General features: G+C 41.7%; 1 protein-coding gene across 2 annotated transcripts; it reads left to right on the top strand.

Annotated features, from left to right (window-relative positions):
• The first annotated feature begins 7,623 nt into the window (after positions 1 to 7,623).
• On the top strand, positions 7,624 to 24,896 carry SERPINF2 (serpin family F member 2). 2 transcript variants are annotated; one of them, XM_075854170.1, is made up of 8 exons: positions 7,624 to 7,684; positions 7,987 to 8,044; positions 14,761 to 15,181; positions 16,261 to 16,404; positions 18,451 to 18,654; positions 19,491 to 19,633; positions 21,220 to 21,424; positions 24,241 to 24,896. In XM_075854170.1, exons 2-8 carry the CDS (start codon positions 7,988 to 7,990, stop codon positions 24,564 to 24,566), a joined length of 1,500 nt encoding a protein of 499 aa, XP_075710285.1. In that variant the 5' UTR covers positions 7,624 to 7,684; position 7,987; the 3' UTR covers positions 24,567 to 24,896. The 2 variants fall into 2 exon arrangements, with proteins under 2 accessions (XP_075710285.1, XP_075710286.1); XM_075854171.1 differs by having other exon boundaries at positions 7,638 to 7,684; positions 7,984 to 8,044.
• The last annotated feature ends 387 nt before the right edge of the window (positions 24,897 to 25,283 follow it).

The raw sequence follows: 25,283 nt of genomic DNA, 5'->3' as shown, positions 1-25,283 counted from the left end.
TAAAATCAGTTCCACTTTTTTCATTTTTTTAAATGTAATGTGTTTTATCTTCGCGCACGCGCAGTCGTCTGTAACTACACCAAGCGAGAAAAATATTACAGCCCGGCTGGATCTGTTTGTAAAAAGATAAAAGCTATACTGCAGATTAATGTGTTATAATGTGATAAGATTTAATGTTGGAATGTTTTGATGTTGATTCAAATGTATTAAACTACAGATATTGTGAGACACGGGGTCTTGAAAATGTATGTGCCCCCTCTGTTCCCTATTTTTATGTATAGCTTATTGGTTTGCAGTAATTAATATTATCAGATATATTATTTTCTGTGTTATTGAATAACTAATTACATTTGTCTTGTTTTTGTTTTCACACATGAGGCACGTGCTATGGTGCTGCATAAATGTTATTTTTGAAAATGTGAGATGTTTTACAGGTAAATGGTTGCAGGTCATTTTAAAGATAAAATGTATTTTTGTCAGGAGAAAGTAATTTTTTTTGTTCCAGGCTGTTGTGTATTACAGGGGGTAAAACTAGTGCCCCCCCGATAGAGTGCCTAATTTTATTATGTTGATATGTAGTTTTGAACCCTGCTACATTACTTTCGCAGAGTCCAAATAGGAGGGAATGTTGAAGGGACTGATCAGGTAGTTTTGTTTTGTGTTTTATTTTGTTTTGAATTAATGAATTTGGTTCTAGGAGATCTACAAAATGTTTATGAGCTTCAAGGAGTAACCCAGATTAAATGTGTATGAGAGTAACCTATATTTTGAGGTTTTTCTGTGTAGATGGTTCCAGATCCTTCCAGAACGGTGAATATGGCACTGGGTAAGCTGTGCTGTAGTCTCCACCCAATATGAGGTATTGTGTAAAAGACCATCCCCCTCCAGCAAATTTACACAGGAGGCGAGGTGACGTCACTCACAGATGAATCTTTACAGATTTAGATGAGGAGAAGGCAAAACAAAAAAATTGTTTGAATATTGTTTATTTTATGCCAGATTTCAGTAACATATTTTGTTTGTTTTTGTATTAATCAGGTATTTACAGGACCTGGTGGGTGGGATTTACAAGTGTTCTGGATCATCAGATGAATGTGGAACAATAAAACTCCACCCTTTTGAAATGTTCTATCTATATGTGACATGGGTTTCCAATGTAAATTTGTAATGTAGACATACTTCATCATATACAGTATGTGTAGAACAGGATACGAGGCACAAGGTAAATTACCCAGAAACCACTCTCACCTTCTTGTTCATCTCAAGGAGCGGAGCTGGAGGTGCTCGCTGAGGCTTGTAACCTGGCAGAAGGTAAGACGGCCGACATTTACACTGACTCTAGGTACGCTTTTGGCATCGCCCACAATTATGGGCCCATTGGTAGTAGGAACTTTATTGGATCATTGGGTAAGCCAATTGAGAGAGCGAGAGAAGACAGAACTGACAACAAGGGTATGTGCAGCCAGGTATCAGTAAATTGGCTTGTCCCTGGATACAATAATGCCACCACTAGGTTTGTAGCAGCTGGCATGATGTGCGCACGGTGTGACATAGGTAAAACAGCAAAGGTACCTGTGAAAAGTGCAGCCGGGCCAGATTAACAGTCCCAGCGACTGCAGAACATACAACTACCCGAGGTAGAAGTGTATGACAATGTGCTCGTGTGTGTAGACCTGTTCTCAGGGGGGCCTGAAGCCCGGCCTGTATTTTCCCCACTGCAGACGTTGTGTGTAAGTGACAGGGGAACAATGTTATCCCAAGTATTGACCTGATGTTTATACAATAAGATATCAGCAGTTCTCCAGATGTTATTCCAAAGTTAGTTTGTTTAATAATTGTATTTAAGAAGTGTTGTGGGAATATTAAATACTGAAGTTAAGTTTTATGTAAAGTTCTGGACCAGCCTTAGCATTGGACTATTAGAGTCATGCGTCAGATAAAAGGTACAGAAGCGGAATATTCCCATTTGAAAACATTTTTAGTTATTTGTTTTTTGTCGTTGTTATTGTGAAAGGAAAATTCTGTGCAGTGTTTGTGTGTGTGTGTGTGTGTGTGTGTATATATATATATATATATATATTTATATGTATATGTATATAAAGAAGGAAAATGAGTTTGCATGTATTATTTCTAGTTATTGCTCAATGTGAACGTTTGATGTAAAGATGTTATTTGTTAATGTTTTTCTTCAAATTAATTATTTGATTAAGATCAATTAATGTTTATACAATGAAAAAGTTTGTTCTTCACAGGAAGAGTCCAACTGGGAGCGGAAGGCGTGAGAACCAGATTCTAACAGAATGTGGATGGATAAGGGAAGGTGAACCGGTAACACCCAAGGCACTCTTGATGGCACTTGCATTGATGGTGTATGACCTCACATATGCCCCAAGACTGCAAGGATCGATTTGGTAAGATCTAATTGGTATGTCCCAGGCTTTACAGCTGTTGCTGCTAAATTCTGTTAGAGCTGTTTGATTTGCCTACAGAACAGTCCTGGCAGACCGGTGCCAACCTTATCATACCCGCCTCCCACGAAGAGAACAGACCTTGAGAGGCCTTCCCATGCAATACAAATTAGAGTAAGAAAAATTGGTTTGCGACATTTGTCAGATAAACATGTGGAATCTGTGTATATTTTGGTGAGCTGGAAATGTTCCAGGCAATCAGCTCAGATCAAGGTACAAATCCTGCTGGAAAGCGTGACACCAAGTGCAAATGAAATGTACCCAATAATTACACATCTTCTAGGTGCCGTGTCCATTGGAACAGAGAAGTTTTTCTTATATAAAAGGTGTTTGTTTGTTTGATTTAGTTTAAGGGCCTGACATTGTTATTGTATGTACTTAGAACAACTTTTATAGTACGTAGATGTTATCACCAGATTAGTATTTATTTTAACAATTGACAAGGGTTGGGGGTCCCCAGCAAGTGCCAGTAAACATGAACTAAAAGATTTTTAATACGATGAACTCCATTACTGAGGTGCGGCAGGCGCAGCCGGAGCCAGTACAACACGTTTGTCATGAACTGACGGCAGTGTCACAATTCCAAGCAGCCGCCCAGACAAGTAACTTACCGGAGGAAGAGGACAGATGAGCGGAGGGTTTGTGGTGGTCACAATAACACTCCACTAATCCGCCTACGTGGGATCTCACACCAGGCTCACAGCATGAGGTGCTGTGTACAGCGCGGTGACGTAAACTAAAAGAGACGGGGTCTGAAAGATGAGAAGGACCAAACCAAGTCCTGATGACATCAGCAAAGTTCAAAGTAAAGACCAAAGACCTGAGTGAATCCATCAGCAGTATCAAGTGTTTTAATCAGAAGACAGGAGAAGAAGAGGACGATGATGTACAGGACTTGTCAATACACTGGTGGGACCCCATACCCTAACCGGACATTGGTGATGGCATCATATTAGTTGTGGCCCTATTGATAAATTGCTTGAGTTTCATAATCATAATATATCATTTCTGTAATTTAATATGAGAAAAAGGGGGGTTTGTGAAGGATGATTTATTTGCTTATATTCTCTGTATGAAATTACATTGTGAATTATCAAGCAGGATGCCGAATTACTAAGATATGTATTATGTGAAAGTGATGATAATGTTTAAATGATTTAGTTTCGTGCAGCAGCCATCTTGTCTGGAGTTCCCATCTTGGTTTTATTGTAGTGAATAGAAAAGTCATTGTTCCTTTAATACAAGTAATGTTGATTTCGTATGTTTTATCTTTGACCTTGGTTCCCATGCGAAGTTGGATAGGGAGGGAGATGGGAGGGAGATGGGAGGGTGGCAAGTATGCGTGAAGGAAGGTCTCCCCCATCTCCACGAGAACATTGTGTCCAAAAGAGCTTAGACACCTGCAAAACCTAATGTGTGAAGAATTATAATGATGTATCTGGGATGTATTTTATTGTATGCTTTTTACTGAATAACAAATATTGTTACATTGTCTCTGATTGGTTAACCTCAAGCCTACACCCCTTCTGAATTTCAGTTTAACAGTTTGAGTTTGGTAATAAATCCTTCAGAGGAGCATTTTGAACATATCAGAGTGTCTGTGTGTTTTCTTCTCCTCTCTCGATATATATCGGTGAAATATCCTAATTAGGATACTGACTAATGGAGTCTGGCCTTGAGAGTCTGTTTGGACTCGTATAAATTTCAGTCTAATATATTTTGAGCGATGGATTTCCACGACAGAAAGTGTTAGGGTATGTTCACACACTAGACTAAAAACGTCTGAAAATACGTTTTTTAAGGCCAGTTTTTGGAGCTTTTTTCAATAGAGTCTATGGAAAACGGCTCCAAAAACGTCCCAAGAAGTGTCCTGCTATGCGTAAAAAAACGCTGCGAAAAACGCTCCATCGGAACAAAACGCCGTTTTACCAAATGAATAGGCAGATGTTTGGAGGCGTTCTGCTTCCGATTTTTCGGCTGTTTACGGTCCGAAAAACGGCCGAAAATAGGCCGTGTGAACATACCCTAAGTATATATGTATGGATCCCTGTATAGATACTGTCTATATAGACGAGTTCTTTACATGCCTACGAGTGGACACCTCTGCTAATATCACTCAGACTCAATATACCTGATGCCTGTGCACATGTTAGATAAGCCACAAGATCCCATCTTATCTGCATCAACCCTAATAAAAGTATTTACAGTAGCGGTGATCGGATGCTGATGTTCATATTACAGGAATTAAAAAGGGATTACATGTTGGATTACATTTAATGCGCCTCAAACTATCATTATAATTTGTTTACTTACTAACAAAAACATTTCATTTTGAAAATATATTGTACCTGATGTGTGTAAATGAATAAAACCAATATGATTACTGAAGATTTGCTAAAGGCTCATTCATACGTTGCAATTATTGCTCGAGGACTGAATGTAACAGTAATTGTTTTATGTAAATAAGTTGAACAACCAAACTACAAACTATAGTGAAGTGAATGGAAGTTCTTGGAACTGACAAGGAAAGCACTCAGAAAGCTCGGCAACTCACATTCATTTCTATGGGGAGAGACTGCGCACGTGCTGCCTGCTCTGCACCGACAATTGGGACTAAAATTGTCCTGTTCCTGGGCTCGGATGGGGATCCCAGCAGTAGTCAAATCCCCATCAATCCATGTTTGATAGGGCATAAACAAGGTGGGAAGCCCCCCTAATGTTACAGCACGCATTGCAAAGGTTTAAATCCGTGGCAAATCCGCATTAAAATCTGCATGTTTGTGGTTTTTCTGCAACCCAATATGCCACGTGTATCAAGCCTTATGGAAGCCATGTAGTTCATATTTTTACAGGGACACCAAAGCACCCAGAAGAATAGAACCCTAAGGCTATGTTCGCACGGGGTATTTTGCCGAGTTTTTTGACGCGGAAACCGCTTCGCAAAACTCGGCAAAAACGGCCCGAAAATGCCTCCCATTGATTTCAATGTGAGGCGTCTGCGTCTTTTTCCCGCGAACAGTAAAACTGCCTCGCGGGAAAAAGAAGCGACATGCCCTATCTTCGGGCGCTTCCGTCTCTGACCTCCCATTGACTTCAATGGGAGGCAGAGAAAGCGTATTTCGCGCTGTTTTATGCCCGAGGCGCTCAATGGCCGCGGGCGAAAAACAGCGCAAAAATCGCAGCGAAAATCGGCGTGCAGGGAGAGGAATATCTGCCTCAAAGTTCCAAACAGAATTTTGAGGCAGATATTCCTCCCCCAAAATACTCCGTGTGAACATAGCCTAAGGGGGAGTTCACACTGAGGTTTTTTTTACGCGGAAACCGCATCGGAAAATGCGCCAAAAAACGTCCGAAAATGCCTCCCATTGAAAAATTGTCTTGCGTGAAAAAGAAGGGACATGCCATATCTTCGGGCGTTTACGCCTCTGACCTCCCATTGACATCAATGGGAGGCAGAGAAAGCGTATTTCGCCTGCGGCGCTCAATGGCCGCGGGCAAAAAACCCTGGAAAAACGCCGCGAAAATCGGCGTGCAGGCAGAGCAAAATCTGCCTCAAAATTCCAAACTGAATTTTGAGGCAGATTTTCCTCCTACAAAAAACTCATAGGAGCAGAACAGCCAAAATAATGGTAGTAACGGATCTGTCACACGACGGACATGAACGGCGCCCGACGGAACCCATTGACTTTAATGGGTTCCGTTGTTTTACCAGAAAACAGTAGCATGCTGCAAGCGGTTTTAACACAAATTGCCGCTGTTTGCGATGCGGTTTTTTCCCGTGCATTTCTACATGTGAAACAGATTTATTTCACAAGTTCCACTCGTAAAAACTGCACTGGCAAAAACCGCATTGAAAAACGCTGTAAAACTGCATGTGGTTTTGCCGCAATTTTTGATGTGTTTTTTACTGCATGGCCAAAAATCTAAATGCAACTTAAGTGGACATTTACATGATTTTTTTTTTGTGTGTTTTCTGTAATCGTGTCAAAACCACAGTAGTTTTTATTTAAAAAAATGCCACGGTTTTGCCATGATTACAAAAATTGCAGTAAAAACCGTTACGAAGGCCATGAATAAAATTACTCATGTAAATGTACCCCAAATGGTTATTCCTATCTATGACAGTTATGGCGTATCCATGGGATATGCCATGAATGTCTGAAAGATGCCAGTCCGAACTCTGGACCTGCACCTATCTCCAGAATGGAGGTCATCCCTCCACCGTCCCACCTAGTGAAACGTCCACCACATCCATGAGGAGAACCAGTGGAGAGTCAGGGTATGTTCACACTATGTTTTGAGGCGTATTCTGGGACGTAAACGCTACTAAATACGCCTTGAAAAACCGTAGCTGAACGCCTACAAACATCTGCCCATTGAATTTAATGGGAAAAGCGGCGTCCCGTTCAGATAGGCCATTTTTTTACGCCACCGGTTTAAAAAACGGCGTGTAAAAAAACGCCCCGTAAAAAGGATCATGTCACTTCTTAAGATGTTTTTGGAGCTGTTTTTCATTGGGTCAATGGAAAAACAGCTCCAAAAACGGCTTACAAAAACGCCTAAAAAAAAAAACTTTTTCAGCTTCAAAAACGGATAAACAGCTCCGTCATTTTCAGCTGTTTTTGATTCTGTGTGTGAACATACCTTCAGGGTGAATTTCCATGAAACTTTTTGGTCACGCTGTAAAAACCGCATCAAATGTTGCTGCAGTTTTGCAATGTGATTTTCGCCCATGCGGTTTTTACAGGTGAAACTGTAAAATAAATGTGTTTCACCTATAAAAACCAAACACCTGAAAACCACGATTTTGATGCCGCCTCATTGATTCTGCCCCTAAATGTAGCCGCTGCCTCACCAGGCAGGTCGGGGGAGCCCTGTTGTCAAGTTAGATGTGGGTCCTATTCAAAAACGTACCAAATCGTGGTAATAACAGATGCTGTTTTCAAATGCAGTTTTCTCTGCGTTTTTAAAGCAACTGCAACGTCTGAATAGACCCTAATCGGGTTTTAATTAGAACGGCCTGGCATGCTTTTACTAATGTGCACCAGGTGCTTGTATTTGGGTGATTGTGCAGCTAAGTATTTGTTTGAGTTCTCACAGGTAGTGGATGGTGGACTAGTGACTTCATAAGTGGGAGGAACTGGTGTTGAAATCCTGAGATCCTGCGTTCAGTCTTTTTCCTGTGAGGTACAGACACTGCAGGGCACCAGGAACAGGTGGGTTATTATAGGATTTTGATCCCATTCCAAGAACAAATCTGCTAGAAAATATTTATTGATGGTGTGGAGGCACAATGATAACCCCGCTACCTGCCATGTTCACATTTGATGTTGAGGTGTTCTCTTACACCTTTTTACTGCACGTTAGAGCAGCGTTACTATTGTATTGTTCATTGTGTTTTTACTGAGCTGTTTGAGCTGCGGTCTAATGATAACCTGATCTGGCTACAGCAGTTAGTTTTATGTACTTTTATTCTTTTCTACATCCATATAAAACAAGATCTCTTCTCTTCCAGTAGAATGGATAAAGTTGTGGTCTGCCTCCTGGTCCTGGCTGGTATATGCTGTTCATCCGCTGTAAGTCTGTCTTTTATTATGAATATCATTCAAGATCGCAAGTAATGATTGTAAATGTAGTTCACCGCAACGGGGGCAAAAAAAATTCAAACCTGTTTTTTTATTTTTTGGTTGCAAGTCGCACATGACTTTGCCAGTGTAGACTTTAATGTAATCTGTGCGTGTGGCTGCGACTAATTAGCAATTTTAAATATTGTAAAATCTAAATCCCAAACTGAAATGCCAAGTACAATATGTTTGTACATTTCTTATTTTACATGATCAAATTGATTTGTGCTGGACATGCTTTTTATCCTCTTTGAGGGCTCAACTTGGCACAAAGTCCTCCTTGGGGAAATGTAAGCATCTTCTGTTTGTGTAATATTTTAATGGCTGACCAAGGGCATGTATGTGGCTGCATGGGGGTAGATTTGGTTAATGATCGTAGGAGGCCAACGTTTGACCAGGTTTCCGTGTAACGCTTTGTTTTAGTTGTGTTCTTTTCTGCTGTTGACCAATCGATCTGCTAAATGCAAATATTTGCATCTTTCCCCAAAAAATTATCTCCACTGCGGGAGATTACCGGCTGTTCTATGAGACGACCCGGGTAGTTTTTTATGGAGACCACAATAAACTACTTAAGCGCTTGTAAACTGCTTATCCATTTAGACACCTAATCTGCATATTCGGTTTCATTTAACGTTTAGTAATGAATACATATGGTTATTGCTTAACTGATGCTCCATTAACACTTGATGTGATGTATTTTAAGAATAGGACTACAAACTTTTTGTAGACAAATAGCCAATTTTATTTTTTTCAGTCAAATAGGTTTTATTTTCCTGGTTTCCTTGCGGTGTGACACTGTAGAAGAGCGGAGTTACATTATTAGCCTATAGCATACGATAAGATGTTTTGGATCCAGCATACTACAGTGTGCATGAGGCCCGATAAAGGAAGGTCCTGACTGCTAGCCCCCACTCTGATGTCCATAGGCCCGATGTGGGCATATAAACAGGAATTCTCCTAACCCATTTTTTTTATCTGTTTGCTGTTCTAAAAATCTCCACTAGATTTCTAGGCATGTGTTCATCCAACTAAAAGACCAGAAGTTACATCAGGCACAGACGTTGGATGATGGTCCTGGCTCCGTCTGGGTTACAGTTCATCCATATAGTGGTTGGTGACATGGGCAGGAAAGTTCTTACTGATCACCCTCCAAGCCATTGTTTAAACCTAACCCCCCCCCCCAAAAAAAACACTTTCTAGTTGGCAATATGCATTTAGGTAGAAAGTATTGTAACCAACTAAAAAGCCCAGATTTGTCCTTCACCAACCAGCTCCCTCTAACCCTCTCCTCTCCCAGTGTTTTACATTCCTTAGATAACACTTGGTAACATGTATGGTGATCTCCGGCTAGTGTTGAATTTGGTTTTCACAGTCCAGTAGAAACAGACCGTGGAAGCGGAGGCGTTTTTTTTTGCGGCTGTTAGTCGTACGTGGTTTGAAAAAAACAAAACAAAAAAAGGCATGCTCTTTCTTGCTGCAGTTCCACCTCTGACCTCCCCTTGAAATCAATGGGAGGCAGCGAAAGTTGTGTTTGCGGGCGAAAGCTGTGGTGAAAATGCAGGCAGGTAAATTCCTGATGGAATTTTGAGACAGATACTTTATTTTATTCTGCCTGCAAAAAGAGCTGGGTGAACAGGGCCTAAGGGTAGGAACACAAACCGTGTATACACTGGATTTTCCGCATAAGATTTCAATGCAGAAAGTCTGCAGTGTGGAAAAAAAATTAAATAAATAAAATCAGCTGAAAACTGCTTCTAAATTGACATGCAGTTTTTAATCCACATGTCAATTTTTGCTGCAGAATCAATGCTCTTCTGTTGCGGGTTCTCCTTTTGAATTCAATGGGGAGTTAAAAGCCGCAACAAAGAGCCATGTGTTCTACTAATTTATTTTTTTGGGCAGAAATGCTGTGATTCCGCCACAAAAAAACTCACGTTAATAAAAAAGCTTATACTTATCCCCAGCCATAATCCGTGACATGATCCTCTGTTCGGAGTGCGGCCTGTCCTACTGGGATGATGTTTCATTCCATGCGACTGCTGTAGTGTTCACATGGACTACAGCGTCATCTCAGGAGGCCCAGCTGCGCTCAGAACAGGGGGAAGTGCCACACCATGACCACGGCCAGGTGGTAAGGGTATGTTCACACGGCCTATTTACGGACGTAAATCGGGCGTTTTTGCCCCGAATTACGCCCGAAAATAGCGCCTCAATAGCGCTGACAAACATCTGCCCATTGAAAGCAATGGGCAGACGTTTGTCTGTTCACACGAGGCGTATATTTACGCGCCGCTGTCAAATGACGGCGCGCAAATAGACGCCCGCGTCAAAGAAGTGACCTGTCACTTCTTTGGCCGTAATTGGAGCCGCTATTCATTGACTCCAATGAATAGCAGCGCTAATTACGGCCGTAATTGACGTGGCGTTCAAGCGCCTGCACATGCCGGTACGGCTGAAATTACGGGGATGTTTTCAGGCTGAAACATCCCCGTAAATTCAGCCGTTACGGACCCCCGCCGTGTGAACATACCCTAAGTATAAACTTTCTAAAAAAACTAATTCAGTATTTCCGCAGCAGACAAGCCCTCTGAAAAACTGCACCACGATTTGGTGCAGCTTCTCAGGTGGCATTCCCTGCATTTTGCGTTGTGTACTTTTATGCAGCATATCTGCCCTGTGTGTTCCTACCATAAAACTCTGCAACCAAAGGACGATGATGGCACGGTATGCTTCAGCACTAGACTGTCCTGATATCTGATCTTACGCATCCATACCTTGTGGTTTCCATTTTATTTTTTTTAAACACTAGTACTTGCAGCTGACCCAGGACATGACGAATAGTGCTATCCTATGATGCATTCGAAGTATCTGAGATCGCTTTAGTGCGACCTGTTCACTTGTGGCAGATTTGTTGCAGAACTTTCTGCAAATATCCATTCCATACAACTGAATGGGGTTGTTTCTGCAGCATAATAATCTTTATATAGCGCCTACATATTCTGCAGCACTTTACAATTCAGAGGGAACAAGTACAGACAAAATCAGACATTACATGAGCTTACAATCTAAGGAAAAAGGGTGACGCACTGTGTAATGTGCTTGTTTTGTACAGTGGCCGGCCATCATTCCTAAAAATTGTTTAGTGCACATAAAGCTGAAGGAGCCGGTCACCAGTGAGTATTTGTGCTTGACAGACATGATGTGCTTTAGGGTTCAAGGAGTGCGAGGGGGGGGGGGGGGGTTTACTGCTGAATGAACGGGTCCGGTTCTGATGACTAATACAGAGGCCAATCAAAGATCTCTGTATTGCTGTAGACTGGGCCACTTATTTTAAAGTTAAAATTGACAACATCCGGCATTATATGATCTCTCTGTACCCTAGTATCATTGATTTCCCTCCTGCACTCGCTCTTCACTTTCATCATTTAACCTATATTCCCTTTCACCTCAAAAAACATCTCCAGGATCTGCCCTTTTCTTACTGTGGAAACAGCCAAAACTCTCATTGTCTCTCTGATTCACTCTTGTCTTGACTACTGTAACTCATGACTGATCGGTCTTCCCCCTCACTAAACTCTGCCCCCTCTAATCTATCCTTCATGCAGCAGCCAGGCTCATCTTTCTGACCAACCACTATGCCAACGCATCTACCCTCTTCCAGTCACTAAATTTAACACTGAAGGGAATGGGCAACCAGTGCAAACGTATTAGGGTATGTGCACACGATAGCAGGCATTTACGTGTGAAAAGACAGACTGTTTTCAGGAGAAAACGGCTGCCTCGTTTCAGTCGTAAATGCTCCTCCTCGCATTATGCGAGGCGTCTGTGACGCTTGTAAATCTTGAGCTGCTCTTCATTGAGTTCAATGAAGAACTGTTGTCTGCACAGTACGTCGGCAAACCCATTCAAACGAATGGGCAGATGTTTGCCGACGTATTGTAGCCCTATTTTCAGACGTAAAACGAGGCATAATACGCCTCGTTTACGTCTGAAAATAGGTCGTGTGAACCCAGCCTTACTCTTGCCCACAAAGCTCTCCACAGTGCTGCACCTCCTTACATCTCCTCCCTCATATCTGTATTCCAGCCTACTCGCGCTCTACGTTCTGCCAATGACCTTTGATTAAAATCCTCCATAATCTGAGCCTCCCACTCCCGTCGCTGAGATTTTTCTCATGCTTCACCAGTCCTCTGGAATACACTACCCCAGACAATAAGATAAATTCCCAACAACCACAGTTTTAAATGTGCACTGAAAACACATATTTAGATAGGCCTATAACATTCCCTAATCTGACCCTTTCCCTGGCCCCCCTTTCGTATTAGTCATGAGAACTTGACCCCCCCCTCATTCGGAGTGTTTACGCCTCAAAACACCTAAAAGGCTTCCATAGCCGTCTGCAAGATGGTATCATCAGCGATGGCTGTCATCTGTATGTTACTGCTGACATCCACCTGTAATGGCAGGAACCAGTTGGCTCCGATTCCTGCCATTAATCCCTTAGTTGCAGCGATCAAAAGCAATCGCTGCATCTTAATGGTTGGCAGCAGATCGGCAGCTCTGCCCTGCAATCCCAGGGCTGTCGACTGCTGCTATGACAACAGGAGGCCAAGCATAATCTGCCTGCTATCCACTACATAGGTAGTGCAATGTATTAGAAAAAAAATAAAATCTGACAGTTGGACCTTCAAGTCCCCTAGTGGGACTAAAAAAAGTGAGCAATATTAACCCCTTAAGGTCTGAGCCATTTTTTATTTAGTTTTTCACTTCCCGCATTCCAAGAGCCATGACCTCTTTATTTTTCCGTCGCGTGGTGTGAGGGCTTATAAATTGCGGGAGGAGTTTCTGTTGGTAGCATTTAACATACCATATAATGTACTTTAAGCGGAAATTTTTTTTTAAATTATTTGTGGGCTGAAATTGGAAAAAAACAATTCCTCCATTTTATTTGTTGGGTTCCGTTTTTACGTCTTTCACGGTGTGGTAAAAACAACTAAACTTTTTTTTAATTTTGTGGTTCAATACGATTACGGTAATAAAGCTATATAGAATATTTAATATATATACTACTTTAAAAAAAACAAGTTTTTTTTTTTTTTTTGTTTCACTACATTTGGAGAGCCATAACTGGCTAGTCAATGGGTGCGTAATCACGGACGCACATCCGTGTGATGTCCGTGATTCATGCAACGGTTGCTAAAGAAATGGAGAGTGAAACCTCCAGGTTTTTTTTGTTCACTTGCGTGATTTACGGATGACATACACGCGTAAAAAAGATGCACGCCGTACACGGATGTCACATGGAACTGCAACGCAGTTTTTTTTTTGTTTTTTTTTTTTTTTACGCGCGCAAAACTGACGTTTGTGTGTGTATAAGTCTCCTGTAAAAATAGAGAAACTGCTGCTAAAGTTCTAAGCCTTATAACGTCCTAGAAAAATAAAAAAAAATTCAAAAAACGATGCCAATCTAACGTAGACATATGGGGGATGTTAGTTGGCAACAATTTTATGTGGTATAACTGCCTGTCTTACAAGCAGATACATTTAAATTTAGAAAAATGCTATTTTTTGCAATTTTTCACAACCTTTTGGTATTTTTCACAATTAAATACTGAATGTATCGAGCATATTTTGACCGTAACAAAGTCCAATGTGTCACGAGACACAAAGTGATGTCTGTCATTTAAAAAATGCGGCTCTCAAAGGTCAAAAGTGGCCAAAGCCAGAAGGGGTTAATATTTTTTTATAATTATTCTGCTACATAGGTTTTAAGGCCTCGTTCACATCAGCGTTGGTTTTTGTTCACGGGTTCCACTGCAGCTTTCCGTCAGAAACTAACGGAAAGGCAAACAGAAACCATAGCTTAGTCGACTACACTACAGTTTCCGCTAAAAAAACAGGAGCCTTACTGAACAGAGACAAACGGAAACTACTTGCAACGGAAGCATTACTCTTGAAATCAATCGTAATGCAAACGGAAGCTATGGTTTCCGTTTTGACTATCAGTTCGTGGGTTCCTCCGATGGAAAGATGGAACAGAACTCCATGCTGATGTGAAGGCCTGAAATATTATGGGCAGAAATATTTTTATAATTTGATTTCTGTGGAAGGGGTATGGACCATTGAAGTGTGTGAAAGTGGCCTTAGAAAAATAAAAGCTGGAATATAATTGTTCACTGTGAGCAACATTGACCGTATGTGTTTAAAAAAAAAACAACAAAAACTGGGGTCCTATTATGTAGAACACAATGGTCATTGTGTATAAAGTAGCAACTACTAAACCCCCCCCCCCCCCCCACACACACACACACACACACACACACACACACACACACACACACACTTTTGTGGTGGGTTTATTGTCTGCATTTGACCGGCGCGGTAGCTGGGACTTGTCATGACATCAATATGTCCCTATGGCAAAGTTGCAGACTACTTTGACAATCGCGAACTTTTTGTGCAATGTTGGCCTGCAACTTCTGTCAAGTCAATCTTTGTAATGGACGAGACTGTGGATCCCAAAGGTTTCTACTTGGTTTATTGCCCAACAATAATCTGTCGCCTATATTACCAGTAAAGCTAATGATAAATAGGAACAGCCTGTCTGCAAGACAATGGCTTAAGGTTGCATTTAATTTTAACTATATTTATTTTACTTGTTTGTACAGGAAGTGAGTATTGAAGAATGTATTACGGATACAACAGCAACCACGCCTGTTCATACAACTCCTCTTCCCGAAACTACACACTCAAGTGTTGTAGACTCTACCTCAGACAGCTTGTCAGATCTCTATCCTCATCTAACAGAGTTCTTCACAACTTCTACAGCAGCACCAGTAGAAAATACGGAAGCTGACCAAACGGCAGCGCCTCAGAATGATGAATACTCGCATGAAGATGACGACCCAGCATCCTCATCATCTGAAAAGTGTGAAGGGGAGCTGTCCCATGCAGACATGCAAACCTTTAGACAGGCAATGAATGCATTTAGCAAGGACCTTCTGAAAGAAGTCCTGGTGGAAACTCATAATCCAAATGTAGTAGTGTCCCCTTTTAGCATCGCTCTTGGTCTCTTACAGCTGACACTAGGTAATGACTTAACTGTGCGTTCCCATAGAGATTAGACACTGTTACATATGGTAAATGTTTTATGATTGACATGAGCAAAATGATTGTGTGCCTTTAAAAAAATCTGCCTTAGACAACCCCTCCCCTACACATAGTAAATTTTCTGTCACGATTTTGATCGTTTTCCACACAAATCTGAGCATGCGTGGATTTTCAGATTGGCAGCAGTCTCATTCTGTTCTGAATCTCCATTGCGTACTTCGCTCCATTCAATGCAGAAAGGGTGAAAACGGCAGTAACACGTGCAGATTTTGCTCTAGTTTCGATGCAGAAAATCTGCTACGTGTGTGGGTACTCTTAGACTCCTGTTTACACCTGCATTGGAGGCTCTGTTAGCGGCCTCCATCGCAGATCTGGTGAAAAATGCTAGAAATAGCGCATCATGATGCGCCATCTCATATGGTAGAATGACAGACATCCTCACGGGAACCCATTAAAGTCAATGGGTTCCATCAGGCGCCGTTGGTGTCTGTGATGCGATAGCTTTTTTTTTTCTCTGTTCTGTTCCTGTGACGAAACAGGAACATAATACAACTCGGCACAGATGTAAACAAAGCCTAAGTCTACAAATTCAGTGCTAACATGCTGGGTTACAGTTTGTAGGACCAGTTTCTGATTGGCTCAAGGCTACATTACCAGCAGTCACTCCAACAGTGGTCTCTTAACCAGGGTGTCTTTCTGATGGCTTTTGAATTGCATTTATTTTTTTTTTTTTTTTATGGGCATCAGTTGTCTACTAAACATCCCCCTAAACTGTTGCCATTGCATTACATATGCAATATCCTCTCAGAAGACCTTTCCAGAGGACTTTGAAAAAAAAAACAAGGGTTCCATAGTTGGCCAGGTTTTACACAAGAACAAATTTAAAGGGTACGAATAATGATGTGCTCTTTGACAAAATACATAATGTTCTCCAAGAATATTTTGAATAGTAATGTCCAGTCCGTTTTTCCTGAGGTAAAGGGATTTTTCACTTTTGAAGTAAGATATTCAAATATTTCTGTAATTGGACAATATTAACAGATCCCTTTAATATTTAGGTGCTGAGAATGAAACTGAAAAGAAGATACTGGAGACACTCCATGTGGAGTCAATAAAATGTCTTCACGAGAAGTATCATGAAGTGTTAAAGAGGCTGGTGAAAACTTCGTTAAGTGTAGCTACTCGCCTGTACGTCAAGAAAGGTGCGTGTTACTTGGAGACACATTTGCTTTGAGGTTTTTTTTTTTTTGTTTTTTTTTTCGTGATCTTCCTCTCTTCCATGCATACATTTCTATATTGTGTAAGTTGACCATTTAGTTAACAATATGGCCTTCTAGACTACCATTTATGAACATTTTTCACATGTATCCACAATCTTCCAGAGTCTACACAGTATCCATTTTTAAGGTGGACCCTGGTGGTGTACAACCCCCCCCCCCCCCCCATCCATGTGTTACAGCATTGATTTGGTCACCAACTCTAACTTTACTATACCAGATATTTTTTATTTTTTTTACCCCAAATTGCCACAGCCGGGAAATTCTAAACAGTTTGTCTCAATTTGAAAAGCACAAGCGTTGGACACTCTTTAGGCAGTCAGATGACTGGTAGACTACTTGCTTTTGCGGACAGGGCCAAGGCACCCCTCCCTGATACAGTTGTTGGTCTGGCAATTTAAGACCTAGTAGGCCCCACCTGGCTTGTGGTTGTCCATGTGGGAAGGCTCCCTGCCCTTACCCTCCACTGCTCACACGACTCTTGCACTCCACTATGGGGAGTCTTCTACCCATCACCCGTGACTCTCTCCTAGACCACACATGGGCTCAACCATGGTGCTGTTACCTCAGCATTTCTCACAGCTATTCAACACTCCACCACTCTGCAGCAGCTCTTTCTCTCAGTAGCACAGCCCAGATTTACTCCAAATATTCTACCCTAAGGCCGGGTTCCCATGGGTCGGATATGCTGCGTAAAAACTGCACAGCGTATCCGACCTAGAACCCGTAGTACATTCAGTCCGAAAAAACACACCACGCTGCAGTGTTTTTTATTTTTTTCCGGACTGATTTTCCACTGCAGAAAGTAGCGGTACAAAAACACTCATACTTACCTAGGCCGCCGTCATGGCGACATGTCCCTCCTGTGTTTGTCCGGTCTGGCCTCTCTGGATGATGTTGCAGCAGTCACATGGGGGATGCAATGTCCTCCTAGGAGGCCAGACTGGATGAAGAAACCGACTTCTGTGTAAGCATGGGTGTTTTTTTTTTTTTTTTTTGTTTTTTTTTTTTTGTTTGCAGAGTAATCACTGCAAACACGTCGCAACACTTTGCTTTCTGTTGCGGTTTTTGCATCCAAAACGGAAAATCAATTTGCGGTGTCTTGTATCTTTTTTTTTTTTTCTGCAGCATGGGCGTGAGATTTTCAAAATCTCATTCACTTTGTAACTTCTATAAATGCTGTGGAATTTCTGCACAGATTTCCATTGTGGAAGCTCTGCAGCGTTTACGTTACGTGGAAACCCAGCCTAACGCTAAAACAGTGTTCCTGCCAGGCCTTGTTCAAAGGATAAGTTCTGCCCAGGGCGTGGGGATGTGGCGTAGCCATGCTGCACGTCCCGTTCACTGTTCTGGGGAGGCAGTGCAGGAAAAAACTGCCTGGTCTGTACTAGCCGTCGCTAAAATTTAGGATCAAGCCAACCAGCCATCACACTGACTATACAAAGGAAAAGATAACACCACAGTGCAAAAGTACACTATGTTGGACTGGTAACAAGTACAGCAGGCTAGACAGGCCTCTCCTCCTGCACTGCGCCACCTAGGATGATGAAACTGCATTGCTGACATCACATGCTAAAGGCACAGTGCACAGGAAAATTACCCCACACCAGGCATAAGTATACAGAGACTATTACTGGCTGATTATAAACCGGAAAAAGTCCCCTTCAAGGGTGGAAGTTCTTCCACATACCATTAAAAATCTAACAGAGGCAATCTCTAAACATGGTTTTTACTTTCTTTCTTCTACATTTTATAAAGAGGAGGAACATGTGCTGCCTAGGGTATCAGTAGTGTAGGGGGGGGGGGTAGAAATGTATGGACTTAAAAAAGACAATTGAAAGAAGTTTCACATAGTTGTTGGATGAAAGATGGGACATGAAAAACTCCTTATCCATATGTCCTACAACATTACTATTAATCTGTGATCGGTCACAATGTGTAACATTGATATTATTGGTTTCTCTCCCTTAGAATTACATATTAAAACAAATTTCCTAAGAAGATCTGAGAGGCTATATGGAACAAAACCTGTGAAACTCCAAAGGAATATGCATCAGAACCTTGTGGCTATAAACAACTGGGTTAAGAATGCCACCGGAGGAAAACTCCCAAACTTTCTCTCCAACATCCCAGCAAATGTTGTCTTAATGCTGCTCAATGCTATACATTTCAAAGGTAACTTACTCTCCTTGTTACATACTCTATACACAAGTTTGATAAGTAAAAGCATTACAGTAGCTCGACTGTACTGAATGCAAGCCACAGAGTGAGCTGCCCTGTATAGCGTTAATGCATGCAAAGTCTGTATCACGGACTGACCGGTCAATAACCTATGAAGGAAAAGCATAAGTCTATAAAATATAGTATATCATAGAAAATGACTTGTCAAATCTAAATTTTGAACTCCTTTTTAAAAAAAAAAAAAAAAAATGATTATACCTTCTGCTGTTATATGAAAGCAAGCCAGTCTATATTCTCCTTATACTATTTGAAAAATCCCAGCTTGACCAATTCTACAAGAAGATGCTTAACCTACTAGTAAGGTTGTAATCGCTCTGCCGTTCAGCACGGCATTGGGGGTTCCGTCAGTTTTAAGTTACTTTTGACGGCAAAGACTGTTGAGCAAGCAACGCAATTCTTGCCGCCAAAAGGAAAGACAAACTTGGACACAGTCAGACCCCAGGTTTCTGTCTAGTCTTGGGGGAAGGAGGACAGTGGTTTATTCATATGTGGCAATCGCTGCACATGTCCTTGTTTCTGCGTACAGCACTGTAAAATTTGTTGGCACCATATAAATATAAGTACATTAAATAGACTAAACGAAACCACAAACAGCGCTGCTGACTTTGCCCCTTCCTTCTCTGGGGCACAATTATTATAAAGTATGAAATGGGACCATACATGGTTAGATAAGATAGGCTTAAGGGAAATGGCAGCGTATGAAGTTCTATTTTAAAATTGCCTCATGGCAAGTACAACTGACCGTTTTAATACGTTGTCTATTTGCACAGGGATTTGGAGAAATAGGTTTGACCCTTCTAAAACGATGCCAGATGTGTTCAACGTAAATGAGGAGGAGACTGTGTTGGTGGAGATGATGCATTCAGCAAAGTATCCACTTAGTTATTTTGTACATGAAAAGCTGGACAGTCAGGTAAGTGCACAAAATATATCGCTGAATATTCAGATTTTACAAATTCTAATGTATATTAGATCCCTGAGTTCCAATCAGCAGTTCTGGGATATTGTCTTTAGTGCTAAGGTACCACTGTAAATTGGAGGAATATTGCTGTAAATCGTATTTGCAAAAATTCCAACACCATTCTATTTTTATTTATTTTTTGGTCCCCCATGTAGACTCTAAATATAAACCTAACGTGAATCTCCTGCCACAAGACAGTAACAGGAGGACCTCTAAAGGCCCTGTTCACAATGTTTAAACCCTACAGCAGTCTCGTCTTTGAGTATTGCCCTACATATACTTCTGACTGAAGGAACTGACCTATTCTTTTACAGTCACCATTTACTAGACCACAGTCAAAACAGATCAGTCAGTGCAGTTGTGCTCTAGATGTCAATCAGCGGCTCTACACAACCTCCCCTCCTGTCCTAGGCCACCAGAGGATACAGTACATGCCCGTAACTTATCTTGGGTTTGCCACCCATGCTCTAGTCTTTTGCCCTCCCATATGCAAACTATAGACTGTTTTGCACAGCTTGCTGATGGGAACTTCAGGTAGATTGCCATTAACCAAATGACAACCACTGTATTCTTTCATAGCGGACTGTCAGTCAATGGTGGGGAAAGGAGGGTGGAGTGCTCTTATGAATACAGCGGACTCATGACTCTGGCCTCTGTATTAACTTACAGCTGCTCTTAACCAAACGACACCATACTGGGGATGTGATGCTTCCAATGTAAGGGTAGGATACTCTGTAGCAGCACAATTTTATTTTATTTTTTCCCCCATTGTGTTCCACTTTAACACCACCCCTAAATAATTTGTCCCATTAGGACATAACTCGTACCACTGTAATATGGTCCATTATTACCACCATATACCAAAAAATAATACAGTACTAAGATGCAATACTGGAATAAACCATGAATTCCAATGACTCACAGGTGACCTCTTCTGAGTGTAGTTAACTTTTCCTTTTCTATCTCTCCCAGATCGGCATTAAGGCGGCTTTCAGATTTGATGTGTTTTTGCAGCGTTTGCTGCCTGGGCTCCTAGCTCTTGCACTACATGCCTTCTGTGACAGCCACCGATTGACCCAATGTCGGCCCGTGCCTACCTGCTGCAGGCTACCTCTCTGACATGCGATTGCTTTGCACGCTTTAAATTATATCTGCATATGCCACCAGTGCCCAAGCCTAGGGACCCTACTGCATAGCCACTAATGTAAAGAGCTGCAGTGTACAGCAAGAGTGAAGAAACTTAAAAGAAATGGATCATAAAATCCTACCTGCACTTAATGTTATGATGGGTTACAATGCACTCCTGTTCGAGCATGTCCATATCTCCCCAACCCCCCCCCCCTTATTTTTATCCATTAGCACACTTATGCAATATTTTCTCCAGTTCTGCTATTATTGGAACATATTCAGAAAATGTCATTGTTTAGAACAGTAGTACACTTTATGCAAGTTGCATTCTGAATGTCTTGTAAGTAACGTTGTTTTTACATATAAAATAGTTCCCTATAATTGTACTTGATCTGTTCCTTTTCTTCAAGGTGGCCAGATTACCTTTTAAAGGAAACATGAGTTTTGTTGTAGTCATGCCTCTCCAGACGAACTGGAATATTTCAAGAATATTGGATAACCTGAATAGATCTGAACTTTATCAAAGATTCCCTAAAGAGAAACCAACAGTCTTAAAAGTTCCAAAACTGAATCTGGATTTTAAACTGGAACTTAGTCACATCCTATCCAACCTTGGTAAGACTTCTTAACCTTAGCAGAAGTATTTTTATCAGTGAACTAGCTAAAAGAGTAGTAAAGTGGCAGTCGTAACCAGGTCTATCTATATTCCTAGTAGGACTTGTGAAAATGAGTGTAGGTATGTTTGACATTTCAGCTTTGTAACTTCCCCACTATGCAAAGCTGTACTTGGCGCTGTCCAGGATTAGAAAAACATGGCTGAATTCTTAAAAAAACAAAAAACACACCTGTCAATGGGGTGTATGGTATTGTAGTTCCACTCTATTGGGGCTTGTCCACACGTAACAGAATTGTTGCAGCAAATTTCTGCAGCAATTCCATTGAAAGTAGCAGGTATTCCACTGCGGCGAAAAACGCACAATTTCCTGCATTTTTGACTGCAGAAAATGGTGTGTATTGCTGTGTTTTTGACAATTCTAGAAGATGGTGACCTCTCGTGAAAAACAGTCCATTTTCCGCAGCAGGAATTGATGTGCAGCGGTCCGAAAAATATGCACCGCGGGTGAGTTTCTGCTCTGAATTTTTACGCAGCATTTGGATACGCTATAAATGTTGTAGATATGTAAATGTACCCCAAATGGTTATTCCTGAGTAATTTTATTCATGGCTTTCCTAGCGTTTTTGCCGCAGTATTCGTAATCCTGGCCAAACCGTGCAATTTTTTAAAAAAAACTACTGCAGTTTTGACACTATTAGGGTATGTTCACATGGCAGCGTCCGTTACGGCTGAAATTACGGGGCTGTTTTCAGGAGAAAACCGCTCCGTAATTTCAGCCGTAATGGCATGTTGAGGCGCTTTTTCCCTGCGTCAATTACGAAAACGGCTCCATTTACATCTGAAGAAGTGACAGGCACTTCTTTGACGCGGGCGTCTATTTACACCCCGCCTTTTGACAGTGGGGCGTAAAAAAAATGACCGTCGGAACAGAACATCGTAAGACCCATTTAAATGAATGGGCAGATGTTTGCCGACGCTATCGAGCCGCATTTTTGGACTTAAATCGAGGCGGAAAACGCCCGAATTACGTCCGCAAATAATCCGTGTGAACACCCTTACAAAAAAGTGTCATACCAGGTGGTGTACTCCAATATAGCTTTTGCACCTGAGATCCACTGCTTCAAGTGATGCATATGCAAATTCATATAAACCTGGTTAACCCTCGACACATCTGTTAAATTGTTAAAGGCTAGGGCTTCACAACTTGAAAATTTCATAAATTGTATCACTACTTTAATTCTCTAAATTCTGCATTTTAGACCAGGGTTTGTGTGTTTTTTGCTTTCCTCCTCTGGAGCTTCACCAATGAGAACAAGGTGACACCTGGACCTCACTGTGGTGCAGTTTATCATCCGGAATGTCCGCTGTGGAAAACTGCAGCATTTAGCCAGCCTGGTAGCAGGCAGGCCTCCTGGGATGAGGTGTCATCCCAGGAGACCGCTGCAGCGGCAGTCACATGGGATGAAATGTTATCCTAGGAGGCTGGCCTCCTGGGATGCCATCCAGGCTGGCCTCCTGGGATGCCATCCAGGCTGGCCTCCTGGGATGCCATCCAGGCTGGCCTCCTGGGATGCCATCCAGGCTGGCCTCCTGGGATGCCATCCAGGCTGGCCTCCTGGGATGCCATCCAGGCTGGCCTCCTGGGATGCCATCCAGGCTGGCCTCCTGGGATGCCATCCAGGCTGGCCTCCTGGGATGCCATCCAGGCTGGCCTCCTGGGATGCCATCCAGGCTGGCCTCCTGGGATGCCATCCAGGCTGGCCTCCTGGGATGCCATCCAGGCTGGCCTCCTGGGATGCCATCCAGGCTGGCCTCCTGGGATGCCATCCAGGCCGGCCTCCTGGGATGCCATCCAGGCCGGCCTCCTGGGATGACGTTTCATCCCATTTGACCGCTGCTACAGCCTGGGATTGGCTGCAGCAGTCACATGGAACAAAACTTCATCCCAGGATGCTGACCTGGAAGAAGAAACAGATTTCTAGTTAATTTATTTTTCTTTCTGTGTTGCGTTCTTTGCGGCAGAATCGCTGCGGTGCTGCCGCCAAAAAAATGCAATAACTGCTATTTGTTGCAGGTTTTACCTCCCCATTGAATTTTTTGGGGAAAATCCGCAACAAACAAGCAGTGTTTACGCAAATATAATTGACGTGCTGCATAATGAAGTTTCGCTTGTCCATTTCTAAGCATTTTTTCCGCTAAGTATTTACGCAGCGTGTGGATGAGATTTGTTAGATCTAAGCCACTTTGCTGCTATTGTATTCTGCTGTGGATTTTCTGCAACATCTGTATTCTGTATGTAGCAAACTGTCATTACCAACCACCTGTTCTTGCATCTTGAGGTTTTAATTTGTTTGTAAATAAAATTGAACAGTATCCTTTTAAAGATCAGTGCTGGATCAAAGTTCCTTTTTCTTTTCCATGATACATGTCAGTCTGCAATTGAGCAGTACGTTAGTACAGCATTCCACCAATAAATGGTTGAATGTTAGTGCGGTCTTCAGATCCCAGTCCAATGTACACACTGGATTGTGGATAATTTAAAACAATCGGAGCCCCCTGCCATGTTTCGCTAAGAACCAGCGTCCGCCGAAGTTAACAAGATTCTCGGTGTATATATATAATATATTCCACAATGGCTTTGTACCTAACTCAAGCAATTCTGAAAGCTTAATTAGGAAAATCTCTAAAATTTGATGAAAAATAGATCAATAATTATATGGGGTTGCAATTCACATTGATGGTATTAAGACTTCTTCAGAAAATCCTATGCATTGTGTTCTATTTCATATAATACAAATATTTTGTTTTATTTTAGGACTTGGACAATTGTTTAGTCATCCAAATTTGAAAGGGATTTCAGAGGAGTCGTTGTTTGTATCCAGTGTTGAACATCAGTCCGTATTGCAGATGAACGAGGAAGGAGTTGAAGCTGCTGCAGCCACAGCCTCTGTTATGTCACGCTCCTTGTCTACTTTTAGCATTAATCGTCCATTCTTGTATTTCTTGTTTGATGATATCACAGGCCTGCCCCTCTTCCTGGGGTTAGTCCGTAACCCCAAACCAGGCTCTCCAAGAAAGAGAAAAGAACAATCGTTCGTGCCAGAACTTAAGCTAATTGCTAAAGGTTCCATCCCAAAATAAGATGTTGACTCAAAGAAGGGAGAGCTCATGAATCCTAAGTGGAGGTCATTTGGTACAACTTATGGAATGTGTTATGGAAGGACTAATGGGTCTGAATTGACCATATGGTTTTGTGTTTTGTTCTGGGAAGCCAGACTACTCAAAATACAGAACTTTTTGATGAATCTGTATAAAGACTCATATTTGTTGTTTTTCTAAATATAAGTCTCCATTGATATTGCAAGATCTGGAATATATCATCCCTTTGAAATTGCCAATATTTATCCTTTATACATGACCAACTAATATCCGTTTTTGCCTGTTTAATAAATTGAAATCTATTCTTGCTCATCTAGACTCACCTATTTCTTTTGTGATGTACAGTTTTATAGTAGCTGCCTATTAAAATTTAAGTCAAGCTGCAACTGTCTGAAATGGATATTCGCCTTATATCCACCACCCCATTGCCAGTCTGGCCACATTTAAACATCCATATGAGAGCCAAAAGACCTGGACTTCCATTGGTTTGAACTGAACCTTAGAGCACTGTAGAGCCCTATGGCATTCTAATCTCGGTTCCTTAGAAATGCAAGGTCAGAGTTTTGGATTTGTAATACAGATGCTAAAATTATGCCTGAAGCCGACCTAGGGGTACATGCAGAGGCATCTGCATGGAGGCGCACAGTCCTTGTGGCAAAGTACTATTGAGCAAGAGGCACTTCGTGTGCTTCTAAATGG

Source organism: Rhinoderma darwinii, chromosome 2 (genome assembly GCF_050947455.1).
Source record: "Rhinoderma darwinii isolate aRhiDar2 chromosome 2, aRhiDar2.hap1, whole genome shotgun sequence".
NCBI classification, from domain to species: Eukaryota; Metazoa; Chordata; class Amphibia; order Anura; family Rhinodermatidae; genus Rhinoderma; species Rhinoderma darwinii.
Note: the sequence above shows the minus strand (reverse complement) of the source record. Positions and strands in the feature narration are given on the sequence as shown.